This window comes from Budorcas taxicolor, chromosome 25, assembly GCF_023091745.1.
Source record: "Budorcas taxicolor isolate Tak-1 chromosome 25, Takin1.1, whole genome shotgun sequence".
Classification (NCBI taxonomy): Eukaryota; Metazoa; Chordata; class Mammalia; order Artiodactyla; family Bovidae; genus Budorcas; species Budorcas taxicolor.
In genome coordinates this window covers 43,074,821-43,087,167 of record NC_068934.1, presented here as the reverse complement: position 1 = coordinate 43,087,167, position 12,347 = coordinate 43,074,821, and the positions used below count along the sequence as shown (strand labels likewise).

Sequence of the window (12,347 nt, the reverse complement as noted above, 5' to 3'; positions counted from 1 at the left end):
GGGAGAAGAACCGTCTCTTCCACGCCTCCCTTCCACGCCTCCCGCCGCGCCCACGACGACTTGTTTATCTGGATCCGGGTCCCCAGGGTCGCTGGTGAGGCCCTAGAGCCGCCCTCGGATAAACAAGCCCAGGCTCGGCCCCAATTAAGCCGGATGCACTAACAAGGCGACTCGTTAACGAGCTTGGGTGCAAGCCCGGAGACACCTGCGCGGCCCGGACCACCCTCCCGCGCGGCGCAGGAAGGAGCTGGAAGACCTAGCTCAAGGCCCCCGTGGGATCAGCCTCAATCTAGGTGGCTTCAGTGTCCGCGTCTGTAAAGTGAGTCTTGAGTGACTGAGTGAGTGAAGTCGCTCAGTCGTGTCCGACTCTTTGCGACTCTATGGACGGTGGCTACCAGGCTCCTCCGTCCATGGGATTTTCCAGGCAAGAGTACCGGAGTGGGTTGCCATTTCCTTCGCCAGGGGATCTTCCTGACCCAGGGTTCGAACCCAGGGCTCGAACCCAGGGCTCCCGCATTGAGGGCAGATGCCTTACCCTCTGAGCCACCGTCTTAAGAGTTTGTAAATGGCAACCCACTCCAGTAGTCTTCCCTGATAGCTCAGTTGGTAAAGAATCCACCTGCAATGCAGGAGACCCCGGTTGGATTCCTGGGTCGGGAAGATACCCTGGAGAAGGAATAGGCTACCCACCCCAGTATTCTTGGACTTCCCCTGTGGCTCAGCTGTGCAGTCCATGCGGTCGCAAAGAGTCAGACACGACTGAGCGACTTTCACTTCCCAGCCTTCTTGCCTAGAGAATCCCATGGACAGAGGAGCCTGGCGGGCCACAGTCCATGGGGTAGCAAGAGTCAGACATGACTTAGCGACTAAACCACCACCAAGAGTTTGTAAAGCGGGTCCGAGAGGGCCTCGCCTTCGGAGGTCGGCGTTCGGATCCCAGGCTCCTCCCGCGAAGGTGGCGACTGGCAGCGGGCCCCGAGGCCGGGAGGGCGGATTTTCCCCCTTGTCCGGCTCTGGCTGCGGATCCTGTCGGTCGGGCCCGCCTCCCGAGTCCCGGCGCCGCCTCTGACCCGGGAGACCCCAGCCCCGCCTGCGCCCCTGCCGCGCGCCCAGGAAAGAGCAGGGCGGACGGGTCGCGCCCCCTGCCGGCGGGTCTGCGCCGGCTCCCGCCGCGGCCCGCTCTGGCCCCCGTCTACGCCTCGGTTTTCCCAGCTGTGAAACAAGAGTGGGACTGGGGGTGCGGGAAGAGGGTGGAGGGGTGAGGGAGCGTCTGGAGGCCGCGGGAGAAAGGCTCGGGGCCGGGTGAGTCCCGGCACAGCCCAGGGATTGGAGTCTTCCCTCCGTGGGCCTCGGCCTTCTCTGTAAAACGGGCTCAGCGGGTGGCTGGGAGCCCCACCACTCACTGCCCGGTTCCCTGCAGTGGACGGCTGCATCCACCGGGCCGCCGGACCCCTGCTCACCGACGAGTGCCGGACCCTGCAGAACTGCGAGACCGGCAAGGCCAAGATCACCTGTGGCTATCGGCTGCCGGCCAAGTGTGAGTCCCCGACACCCCGCACCCCGTGGGGTGCAGACGGGGCGCCTTGCGTAATTAGTGTAATTCGGGATTAGGGGTGCACCCCCGACAGAACTGCTGGAGGCCTCCTCCGGGGGCACTTAAGTGCCAGGACCTGGTCCCTCCTCGCAGATCCCAGGAAGCAGGTGTGTGGAGGGCATGCGCAGAGGCTGGGCGTGGCAAGGACGAAGTGAGGGGAATAGCTAAGGAGGCAACAACGGCCATTGTTTCAGCCTGGTCCAGACAGATGTGGGGTGGGGGCCTGCGTAGGCTGGCCTGTCTGTGCAGGTGTGAATTATGGGTGGGGTCCCTACCCGGGGAAGATCAGAATTTGGGCAGGAGGGTGCTTGTTTCCTGTCCCCTCCAGGGCCCAGGGGCTTCCCTGGTGGCTCAGCTGGTAAAGAATGCGCCGGCAATGAGGGAGATCTGGGTTCGATCCCTGGGTTGGGAAGATCCCCTGGAGAAGGAAATGGCAACCCACCCCAGTCTTCTTGCCTGGAGAATCCCATGCACAGAGGAGCCTGGCGGGCTACAGTCCATGGGGTCACAGAGTCGGACACGACTTAGCGACTAAACCACCACCAGGGCCCAGGCCGGCAGGAGGGAAAGCGGAAGACCGCCGGGAGCTCCGGCCGGTCTGACCTCACCCCCTCCCACAGATGTCATCCACACGGTGGGACCCATCGCCCACGGGGAGCCGAGCGCCAGCCAGGCTGCTGAGCTCCGCAGCTGCTACCTGAGCAGCCTCGACCTGCTGCTGGAGCACCGGCTCCGCTCGGCGGTGCGGGGCGTCGGGGCGGGGCGGGGCGGGGTAGGGGGCGGCCTGGCGGGAGGCGGAGCGAAGAGTGACGCTGCCCCAGTCCCTTCTCACTGCCCCTCATTCCTAGGCGTTCCCCTGCATCTCCACTGGAGTGTTCGGTGAGTGAGAGGAAGGGCGCAGATGGGCGGTGCGCGGGCCGGAGTGGGCGGAGCTCGAGACTCACTGGGGCCCGCGGTCTGGTCTGCAGGCTACCCCAACGAGGCGGCGGCCGAGGTAGTGCTGACCGCTTTGCGCGAGTGGCTGGAGCAGCACAAGGACAAGGTGAGGCCTGGGTCCGGCCGAAGGGAGCGGACGGAGGTGGGCGGCGGGGCGCATGTGACCAGCCCCACCCGTCATCTCCAAGGAGTGTGCAGAGCGCCGGGCACTCGGGGCTCTAGCCTCGCGCTTGCTCTCTGCGTTCTCTTTTACTCGGGGCCTGTTTTCCTCCCCTACGGCCAGGGCACAAGGCCCTTCGAGAAGGGGATAGCGGGGTGCACATCACACCACGAGCCCCTTCTGTAGCCCGAGCTCTAAACCCAGATTGAAGTGTGCCCCAAGGACAGGGCAGGGGAAACCCCACAGCGGCGAGGGTGGTGGTGAAGGCCCAGGAGCCGGGGAGCCGACCGCTTCCGCCCAGGCTCAGCAGGCCCTGATGCAGGTGGACCGGCTGATCATCTGCGTGTTCCTGGAGAAGGACGAGAACATCTACCGAGAACGCCTCCCCCACTACTTCCCGGTCGGTAGGTGCCTCCTGCCCCCACCGCGCCCCTGCCAGCCCCTGTCCCGCCCCGTCCACCCAGGACAGGCTCTCACTGTCCTCTGCCTTCCAGCGTGATGCTGCCCACCCTGACCAGGACTGGTAAGCAGGGCCTGGCCCTTTGTGTGGCTGCCCACTAACCTCATGCCCACTAACACCCGCTCACCCCCACACAGGGAAGCCAGGGAGGCAGCCTGGGAGGCCGGGGCAGCCCGTGGGCCACTGCTCTGGCCTCTCATCTTTGCCTGCAGACTCCCCTGGGCCTGCCGGACCACGCTCCCAGCTCTACGTCTCCGAAGCCTGCCGTGGGGCCTGGCGGGGCCACCCTATTCTTTCCCTACACCCCCGCCCCGTCAGGAGCCTAATAAAGACTACTGCTGCAGCTCCGACTGTCCCAGCGCTGCTGGGGGTGAGGGAGGGAGCCCAGGTGCGGACAGCCGCTTTGGCATCAGGGGCTGGCGAGAGCTCTCGGTGAACCAGGCAGGGGGAGGCACGAGGTTGACAGCAGAGGTGGGCAGCAGCGCGTCACGTTTATTGAGGGCCTGCCCCCAAGAAGCTCACAGCCTGGGGGCTGAGACCCGACATGTGCCGGGGAGGGGGCGGGGGTGAGAAACGAGGTGAAGGCAGAAAGGGAGTGCAGCAATGGGGTGCAAAGCAGGCTGAGGCAGGGGAGCAGAGCGGGGAGGACGGGGCCTGGAGTGCCCCGCTCCCCCGGAGGCTGGGCCTGGGGACGGGACCACGCACAGGCTGGGGGACTGCCCCTCCCCCGCCTGGCTGGGGCGCCCTGGGGCCCCCCCGCGCCTCCGCCTGCCCTGAGCCAGGCTGCAGCACCACGTGGTCCCTCTCCACCCAGGACTCCACCGCGCTGAGCCCTGACGAAGCCAGGTGGCGGGGGCTCCGGCCAGGACAGCAGGGTGGGGGCAGGGCGCAGGAGGGAGCAGGAGGGAGCAGCTAGACTCTTCGGTGCTCCTGGGCCCCCAGGGAAAGCCCTAGCCAGCTAAACAGGAAAGGGATGGCGGCCTGAAGGGAAGGAAGGAGAACCCCCATAACCAGGAAGGGTCCCCGAGAGGCCCAGACCCCTCAAAACTGCTCCTGGCGGGGAGGTTTGGGGGTGGACAGGTGAAAGGCCGAGAGGAACCCACCTGAGGGGAAGGGGGCAGCCAGACACAGAGCAGCCAGGTGGGCAGCAGCCGAGCAGGGACACGCACACACGCGGCTCACCACCAGCGTCCCCTTTAATAAAACACGGGAGGTCGTGTGACAGGGAAGGGGCGGGGGAGTGAAGTATGACCATTTACAACCACAAGAAAACCTCTGTACACGTCTAGCGCCTGGCGGAGGGGCGGGCGGTGCGGCAGCGGCCGGCGGCCCTATTTGTAGAGAATGTCGTAGTGTCCGGGCCGGTAGAGCAGGTAGACCTTGGGCTCGGAGCCCTCGGGGAAGACGTGGGGGTTGGTGGTGCCGCCCTCGCCGCGGTCCATGTACTCCACCTGGATGGAGACGCTGAGCGCCTGGGCCAGCGCGATGATGTGGATGTGGTCGCTCTCCTTGCACATGGGCTCCACCTCCTGCGGCACAGCGCGGCTCAGGGGGCGCTCGGGGCCCCCACCACCTGGGCCCTCCCCGGGGCTCGAGGGAGAAGGGGCCCATGGCTGAGGAGCGGGGAGGGGCAGCACCTGCTGGCAGAACTCCTTGACGGTCCGCCCGCCCTCGATGAAGTGCTCGAAAAACTTGCTCTCGCGCTGCAGGTAGCCCGAGGTGAGCAGCCGCAGGTAGACCACCAGGTAGTCCGAGGTGCTCTGGTCGTTGAAGGAGGCCAGCAGGTCGGCCACGGGGGTCCGCTTCTCCACCTGCTCGATCAAATCCATGAACTGCACCCGAGGGGGACACAGGGCGAGACGGGGGAGACGGGTCATCCCTGCCACCGCCAGGCTACCACCCACCACCCTGGCCGACCTCGCGGCGGGGCAGCTGGCCTCACCGTATTGTGGAAATCCTCAATTGTGAACTCAGTGAAGCCCTGGGACACCAGGTCCTCTTTGCTCTTGGCAGACACAGCCTTGAACCTGTGGACGGGTGGGAGAGAGGGCGCCACGGGCTCCTAGGCCGGCAGACCCGGCCCAGCAGGGCCCAGGCCATCACTGGGCCTCAAGGGGAACCGCACCTCCCAGCCACCAACAGGGAGGAGGGAGCCCACGCGCCCTTCACGGAACCTCCCCCGCGCGCCTCCTCACCGCTGCAATTCCTTGCTGTCGTCCAGCAACGCCTCCAAGTGGGAGAATCCGAAAGCACGATAGAAGCAGTTTCCATCAGGCCTGGTCTTGCGGATGTATGAGTACTTTTTGTGGAGGTCCTGCGGAGAGGCAGCCCCCACCCCACCACATGCCCATCAACATCTGGCGGAAACCAGGGCAGGCCCAGGAAATGCCCCCAACAGAGGTCACACCACAACAGGCTCCTGCCATCCTTGGCTGCTGACTCTGATAATGGGGGTCACTTAGCAACCCGCTGCTGGGAGCTCCAGAGCCTCAGGAACATGAATTATAGACACACTGGTTGCATCGGTCACCAAAGTGGTCATCAGCCGCTAGGCATGCCATGCTGCTGGGCCTAAAGGGCTGTTGTTTCATAAAACCAGGCAAGTGAATGGGTCCTTGACGGAAGCAGCTTTTACAGTGAATAGCCTTTCAAACTCTGAGAGATCCAGGGCAAACAAGTGAGTGTACACGGCGCAGCGCTGCGCTGGGGGCCCCCACTGCACAGTCCTGGGGTGGGAAACACCCCCCCTCACCTCCATCTAATCCCTGGCCTGCCCGCTCACAGGTACTGGTTCACTCTTTCCCAGTTTCCTCCCCAGCTCAATGGAGCTCCTCCTGTCTGTTCAATCTCCCCTCAGGAGTCGGGGATTCCCCGGGCCTGAGCACCCTCCCCTTCCTCCTGATGCCTATTTCATGCCTTCTCCCCATATGTTAAGCCCCCAGCCAGTCATCTTCCCGATGACCGTGCTTCCTGAGGACTTCCACTAAGAAGCTGTCATCCCCACGGCACCCTGCCCCCCAGGGCCTCACTCTCCGTCCCTGGAAGGTCCGAGGCTGCTCCCAGAGCCATGTTCCCTTGGACTCAGGACACTGTTCCTAAAGTCTGCGCCCCCCCCATCATCAGCTTCTCTCTCCAGACCCACTGGCCCCACCGCCTATAAACAAATGCTCTGCTCCCCATGAATTCCCTTGCAGCCACCTCCCCACCTCTCTGCTCTCCCGCAGGGCAGCACTGCTCCTGAAGCTGCCTGTGCCACTGTCTCCGTTTCTTTTCTGCTGGGAACGCAAGCCCAGCCGGCTTCTTCTCTAGTGAAGGTCACAGATGCCCTCCTAAGTCCAAGGGTCAAACCCACTCCCACTAGACCGTTGCCGAGCAGCGTCCCCCTGCACCGCAGGTGTGGTGATGCAAACCCCCTTCTTCGCTCCTCCCCCACCCTCTCCATGCCCTCACCGCTGCCCCTCCTCACCTACCCGTGGTGGTCACAGCCGCCACCCAACCACACACCCCTCCTTCAAGACCCATGTGTCACCTGCCAGAAGACAGTCTCGCCAGGGACCATCCACAGCCCCTGCTGTGTGAACAGCACAACTTGTTCAAGCCTGGGGCAGCCGGGTGTCGGCTGTCTCCTGACCTCCTGGGATTTAAACGTAATTCTTCATCCGCCCACGTCTTCCCCCTCCACTCAACTGCCTGGGCTGCACCGCCTCTGAACTGCCCAGCCAACAGGCGGCTTCTGACCTCTGGCCTTCCCTGCCTTTCCTCAGCTCCCCACCTTTCAGCTGCAACCCTCCCAGCCGTGCGGACTCCGCCCTCAATGCCCCCAGCCACCCAGGGCAGACCCTGCCACTCTGCCCGCGTCCGTCTCTCCTCACGTGGGCTGCGCCGCTGCCCCGTCCAGCTCCATCTAGGGCCAGTTTCATCACAAAGGCTTCCACACGGTCTCCCTGCCCGCACCTCACTCACTGCCCAGTCTCTCCCCACCGTGGCACCAGCAACCACAGAAACCCAGTAAACGCGGCTCCCTCCGAATCCCTTCTCAATCCCTTCTCGGCTCCAAGCCTGGCGTCTCCCACCCACTCTGCTCCCGCCACGCCGGCCGCCCCCCGGCTCCGCCCAGATGGCCGCCCCACCTTGCTCACTGGCCTCTTTCAGTTCATCAGACACCACCCTGGGTCAACCTGCAAATCCCCGCCCCCCATCTCCTCGGCCAGCTTCACTTTTGACTTTTCTCCACAGCACTCACCACCTCTGCCATACATGTGAGTTGCCTTAACGGCTGTCTTTCCACTCTGAACCGCCATGGTGACTTGGCAGCTGTGGTCCTCACTATCTCCAGAGCCTAAAACTGCCTGGCCCCCAGTGTGTGCTCGTGTCAAAATGGGACAAAATGTGTACAAAGAGCCCAAATCCCTGCCGCGACCAGAACTGTTCTGAGCATTTACCCTGTGCCAGGCCCATTATCCTCCCACGTGTCCCCCCGGGGCCCACTTCACAGGAGCCAGGGCACACAGGAGCCAGGGCCCTGCTGTCTGCGCTTGGGCTCCTCCCAAGGAGCTGAGAGGGGCTCAGGCCCAGCCCCGGCAGGGTGTCGGGCACCGGGACAGGCCTCCTGTCCAGACAGCACACAGCTGACACTTGACCATCTGCCGACTGACTCGGGAAGAACCCGAGAGGCGTGGCCTGTCCGCTTTTCCGGGGTGGCCCTCTGTGACAAGCAGGACTGAGCCCCGCCAGCCCACCACGCGGAGAAGAGGAGGGACCCACCGCCTCCCAGGCGCTGGGCTCCACACCTGGCCACCGTCCTCTCCTGCAAGCCTCACGCCCACCCCACGAGACAGGCCTCCCCACGGAGAGCTGGCAGACCAACAGAGGCCCCAAGAAGGCCAGTGTGCTGCCCAAGGTCACACAGTGGGGGGAAGCCGGGACTCCACATCAGGTCTGTCGGGCCCCAGAGCCAGGGCCTTCTTCTCTCCAGAGGCCTCCAGGGTAAACCATGAGCACCCTGAGCAGGGGCAGAGGGGCCCACAGGCCACACGCAGCGGGCTCTGGCCTGCACGTGCGCTGTCTGGCCCACTTTAAATGTCAATCAGCTGCCAACTCTCAAGAGTCTGGAGATTTTACAACAAAATGATTTCTGGCTGGTCTCGGAAGCACTGATGGAGTGACAGGCACGGATGCTCCTATTCGCCCCACGAGGCTCCACCACCTGCTACTGGCGGAGCCGGGCTGCAGTGCCACTGTTCACCGCCTGACCTGGCCACCTCCAGTCACCTGGATTACCTGCCTGGCCCCTCAAATGGCTAACCCCAAAGGCCAACCTTGCAGGTGGATGATTCTAAGCAGCTCTGATTTTGGGGGCGAGCGGGGAGGAGTAGCATTTACTAAACCCTCAGGCTGTGCCCCAGAGAAGGCACTGGCACCTTAATCCAGTACTCTTGCCTGGAAAATCCCATGGAAGGAGGAGCCTGGCAGGCTGCAGCCCATGGGGTCGCTAAGAGTCAGGCACCACTGAGCGACTTCTCTTTCACTTTTCACTTTCATGCGTTGGAGAAGGAAATGGCAACCAACTCCAGTGTTCTTGCCTAGAGAATCCCAGGGACGGCGGAGCCTGGTGGGCTGCCATCTATGGGGTCGCAAAGAGTTGGACACGACTGAAGTGACTTAGCAGCAGCAGTGGTAGGCTGTGCCCAGGAGACGCTGTGTACACACACTGTCACATTTCAAACCTCCAGCTCACAGAGAAGGAAGTGAGTGGTTAAGGGACTTACCTCAGTTTCTGAGAGGCAGCAGGGCCTTACACGAAGATCCAGGGGCCCCTCTCCCCAGTGCTGCCTGCCTCTCCACGGAAGCAGGGGGCAAGACTGTGTCTCTGCTGGCACCCTCCCCCGCTAGCCAGCCCCCGCCCACCAGCCCCACCATGAACACTGAGACCACTGGCTCCCCACAGCCAGCACCAGGCCCCCGAGGCATCGTCTCCCGCAACCTCACAAGCACCCTTGCTTTCATCACCCCGATTTCACAGCTGAGGTCTCCACAGCTCTGAGACATCGAAGGAGCTGCTGAGGATACAGCTGCCATGTGGCAGCGTCAGGATCTGAATCAAAGTCTTTTTGGTTCCAGACTCTGCCAACCTGTGAACCAGTGACCAGAGGGCTCCCCCACCATCCACCCCTCTGAGGCCAGGCCCAGCCAAGCACAGGTCTAAAGTGGCCAGGCTCCTGCCCCTACCCGAGGGCTCTTCCTGTCCCCTCGGCCAGGCTCCCACCTTGATCTTCTGTTGATAGATGTTGTCATCCTCAGCATACTCTTTGTATAGGACAGAGAGCTCCAGCCGCTCTGAGACCAGTGGGTTCTGCACAGCAATCTGTGGGGTGGGGAATCCATTACATTCTGACAGGCAAATGGAGTGACCCACACCTGTCAGCCAGAACATCTAGCTGAGAGTGGCTGGGCCAGTCACCCAGCGGCACATGGACCACACATTCCCCCCATAAAGGCATCTAGTATCAGCTCAGCCTGGGGAGGAGGGAGCTTCCACAGTAAAGACAAACGGTAGGCCTCAGTCCAACCAATGTATCCCCAAAGTAAGGCCACTGGCCACAGCCACTCACCTCTTGCTGAATTCGGTCCTGCTGAGCCATGATGGCTTCATCGTAAGCAAGACAGTTAACACCTGGAAAAAGGAAGAAGGCCAAGGATTACAGTGGGCCCTGGCTCTCCCCACTCCAGGAAGCTGGGCCGAGGACAAGAACGGGCCAGGAGAGCAGACGTGCACTCTGGAAGCATGCGTCATGCCCTGCTCCACCCTAACTGTGGGATCTTGGCAAAGTCCTTCCATTTCCTGGGCATGAGTTATCTCATCTTTAAAGGGAGGAGGCCAGGCACTTCCCTGGAGGTCCAGTGGCTAAGGCTCCGAGCTCCCAATGCAAGGGACCTGGGTGTTAGGTAAAGACGACCAGGACACCAAAACACGGTCTAACAGGCTTTAACGGCGAAGCGCTCCCGGGCGGGGTTCCCGGACCCGAACAGGGCAGGTCGAGGAAGTCCGAGCTCCCAGATCGTGTTAGAAGTTTGTTTATATATGCACGCTTCGAGGGATGGCCAGGTTAGTGGATGGGGGTTTGGACAGGTTGCCGGGCCGAGGCATCACGGGCTGATACGTCCTTCTACGTGGCGGAGGTGGGGCAGCTTTAGCTGGCAAACTGTGCTGTCACTGGTCCCCGGGATCTGGGAGGCCCCTTCCTTAGGGACTTCCCCCAGCCGACGGGGGAGGGAAGGGGCGGCCCATCATGGCCCCCGGGGTCCGATCTTAAACTGAGTTTGATCCCTGGTCTGGGAACTAGATCCCACATGCCATAACTGAGACCTGGCACAGCCAAATAAGTATAAATAAATGGTGGAAAATAAAGTAAGCAGGCCAAGGTGATCGCCCCCCAGGGTGCACTCTTCCAGCTCGAACAAGCCCTCTCCCCCTGCTCTCTAACATCACTTCCGAGCAGCCCGGAAGGCCCCTGAGCCAGGTCTACTGAGGGAAGACAGATGAGGAAGCAGACCATCTTCGGCTAGAGGAGCGCTTTGCTTTCCTCAGTCACACCATTCCTCCACCTGCCATCCTGGGTATTCGTAGTGGTGCCCATTTTACAAAGAACAAAAATGCAGACAGGTGAAATCACCTGCCCGAAGTCACGACGAGGAAGACCTGTGGTCAAACCCAGGTTTGTCTAATTGCAAAGCCTGGGCTCTTTGCCACAATAACTCCCCTGGCACCTCACTGCAGAGGCTCATCATCAGCTGTGAACAGAGACAGATAGCACCACCTTCCTCCCTTCACTGTGATGCCCTGAGGAGGTGGTACCTTAAGAGGTGTAGTTCAATACTCATCACTGAGTTGGGCGGGTCCACCCTGTGGGGCCCCATGCCAAGCAGCCACTGGTGAGGAGCCAGGAGACCTGAATCCTGGCTCTGGTTCTTTCTTAACTTACACGATCCTAAACCAGTCCCTTGGGGGGCGGGGGCGGGGGGGGAGGGGCGGGGAGGGTCTAGATCCCCAAAAGCTGTTTTTCAGTGCGCGGTTAGAGAGGGAGCTGTGTGCTAAATGACTTTTAAGGCCAATCCTTTTGATCTTGAGCAGCCCGGGGCCTCAGCTGGGCTTCCACCCACCCCCGACACTGCACTGCAACCGGGCCATCCCTCCCAACCCTAGTGACCTCCTCAGTCCCCAGTGTCTAACTCAGGGGTGAAAAGAAGAGGGTGGGACCGTTTTGAGAGGTCCAACTCTTCAGGGGTCTAAGGAAACTATGCCGAGACAGGAAGCAAGGGGCTGCGAGGCTAGAAGAGGGGACTCTACCGGAAACGAAGGGCGCTGCCCTCCTGGGCACACACCTACGGCCGCTCACAACCCCGGGCGGCCCGCAGCATCCCCAGCGGCCCGCCCAGTCCTTTGTGCTCCGCAGCCCGGCGTAATTCGACGCCCTCCCGGGCTCGGGCCGCTCTGGAGGAGGCGGACTAGACGGGGCCGGACTAGGCCCGGGCCTGACTGCCAGGTCCGGGGCGGGAGAGCCGGGGACCCGGGAGCCGGGAGCCGGACGCCCAGCGGGGAGGGGGCTGGGCGGGGGGTGGGGGGGGCGGGGCGGCCTAGGCCCCGCCCCAGGAGCGCGCGACAGGGAAGAGTCGCGGGCCGGAGGCCGGCCCGCTTTCTCTCCCGCCGCCCGCCCGGCCAGGGGTCGCGGCGGCGGCTCCTTCCATTGTGAGGGGGAGGGGAGGCGGCGGAGGCTGGGGAAGGGGCCCTCCGCTCGCTTCGCCGCCAGCCGCCCCAGCCCTGGTTTCCTCGGGAACCGGCCATCCGGCATCGCCCCCGCTAGCCCAGGCCGGGCGGCTCTCCCCTGGTCGGTACCTTCGGAGTCGCTGCCAAGCGGCTCCTGCTTCTGCTGCTGAGGTTCCTCCGCCGCCATCTTTAAACAGCGCCGCACTGCCGACCGCTTCCGGGTTACTAGTTGGCCTCCCCCCGGAAGACAGCCCCTCCTCGAGGCCCCTCCTTGGTAACGCCCCTAGCAACGGGATCCCCTCGGGCGTAGTCACCCGAGGGGCTCGCAGTCTCGTTCCGCAGCGACGGAAGCCGGGGAAGTGAAGGCAATCCCCGCCCGCCCTCCTCCCGCACACTTGCTCGGTTCCATCTTCCCAGGTCTCAATGTGCCAGG

General features: G+C 63.1%; 2 protein-coding genes across 4 annotated transcripts in view; one reads left to right on the top strand and one right to left on the bottom strand.

Moving 5' to 3' along the window:
* MACROD1 (mono-ADP ribosylhydrolase 1) overlaps positions 1–3,493 on the top strand; it is a 154,053-nt gene extending 150,560 nt beyond the window's left edge. Inside the window, exons 5-11 of one of the 2 annotated variants that reach the window (XM_052661729.1) lie at positions 1,421–1,537; positions 2,215–2,336; positions 2,443–2,473; positions 2,563–2,636; positions 3,013–3,094; positions 3,185–3,213; positions 3,288–3,493. In XM_052661729.1, the coding sequence (XP_052517689.1) occupies positions 1,421–1,537; positions 2,215–2,336; positions 2,443–2,473; positions 2,563–2,636; positions 3,013–3,094; positions 3,185–3,189 (431 nt within the window). In that variant the 3' untranslated portion in view covers positions 3,190–3,213; positions 3,288–3,493. The remainder of the gene's footprint in view (positions 1–1,420; positions 1,538–2,214; positions 2,337–2,442; positions 2,474–2,562; positions 2,637–3,012; positions 3,095–3,184; positions 3,214–3,287) is intronic. The other variant, XM_052661728.1, reaches the window with a different exon arrangement.
* Positions 3,494–4,328: 835 nt separating this feature from the next.
* On the bottom strand, positions 4,329–12,132 carry OTUB1 (OTU deubiquitinase, ubiquitin aldehyde binding 1). 2 transcript variants are annotated; one of them, XM_052661760.1, is made up of 7 exons: positions 12,044–12,132; positions 9,762–9,823; positions 9,416–9,514; positions 5,346–5,464; positions 5,093–5,177; positions 4,788–4,982; positions 4,329–4,679 (listed from the first exon to the last, which is right to left on the bottom strand). In XM_052661760.1, exons 1-7 carry the CDS (start codon positions 12,099–12,101, stop codon positions 4,482–4,484), a joined length of 816 nt encoding a protein of 271 aa, XP_052517720.1. In that variant the 5' UTR covers positions 12,102–12,132; the 3' UTR covers positions 4,329–4,481. The 2 variants fall into 2 exon arrangements, with proteins under 2 accessions (XP_052517720.1, XP_052517721.1); XM_052661761.1 differs by having other exon boundaries at positions 4,788–4,961.
* Positions 12,133–12,347: the final 215 nt, after the last annotated feature.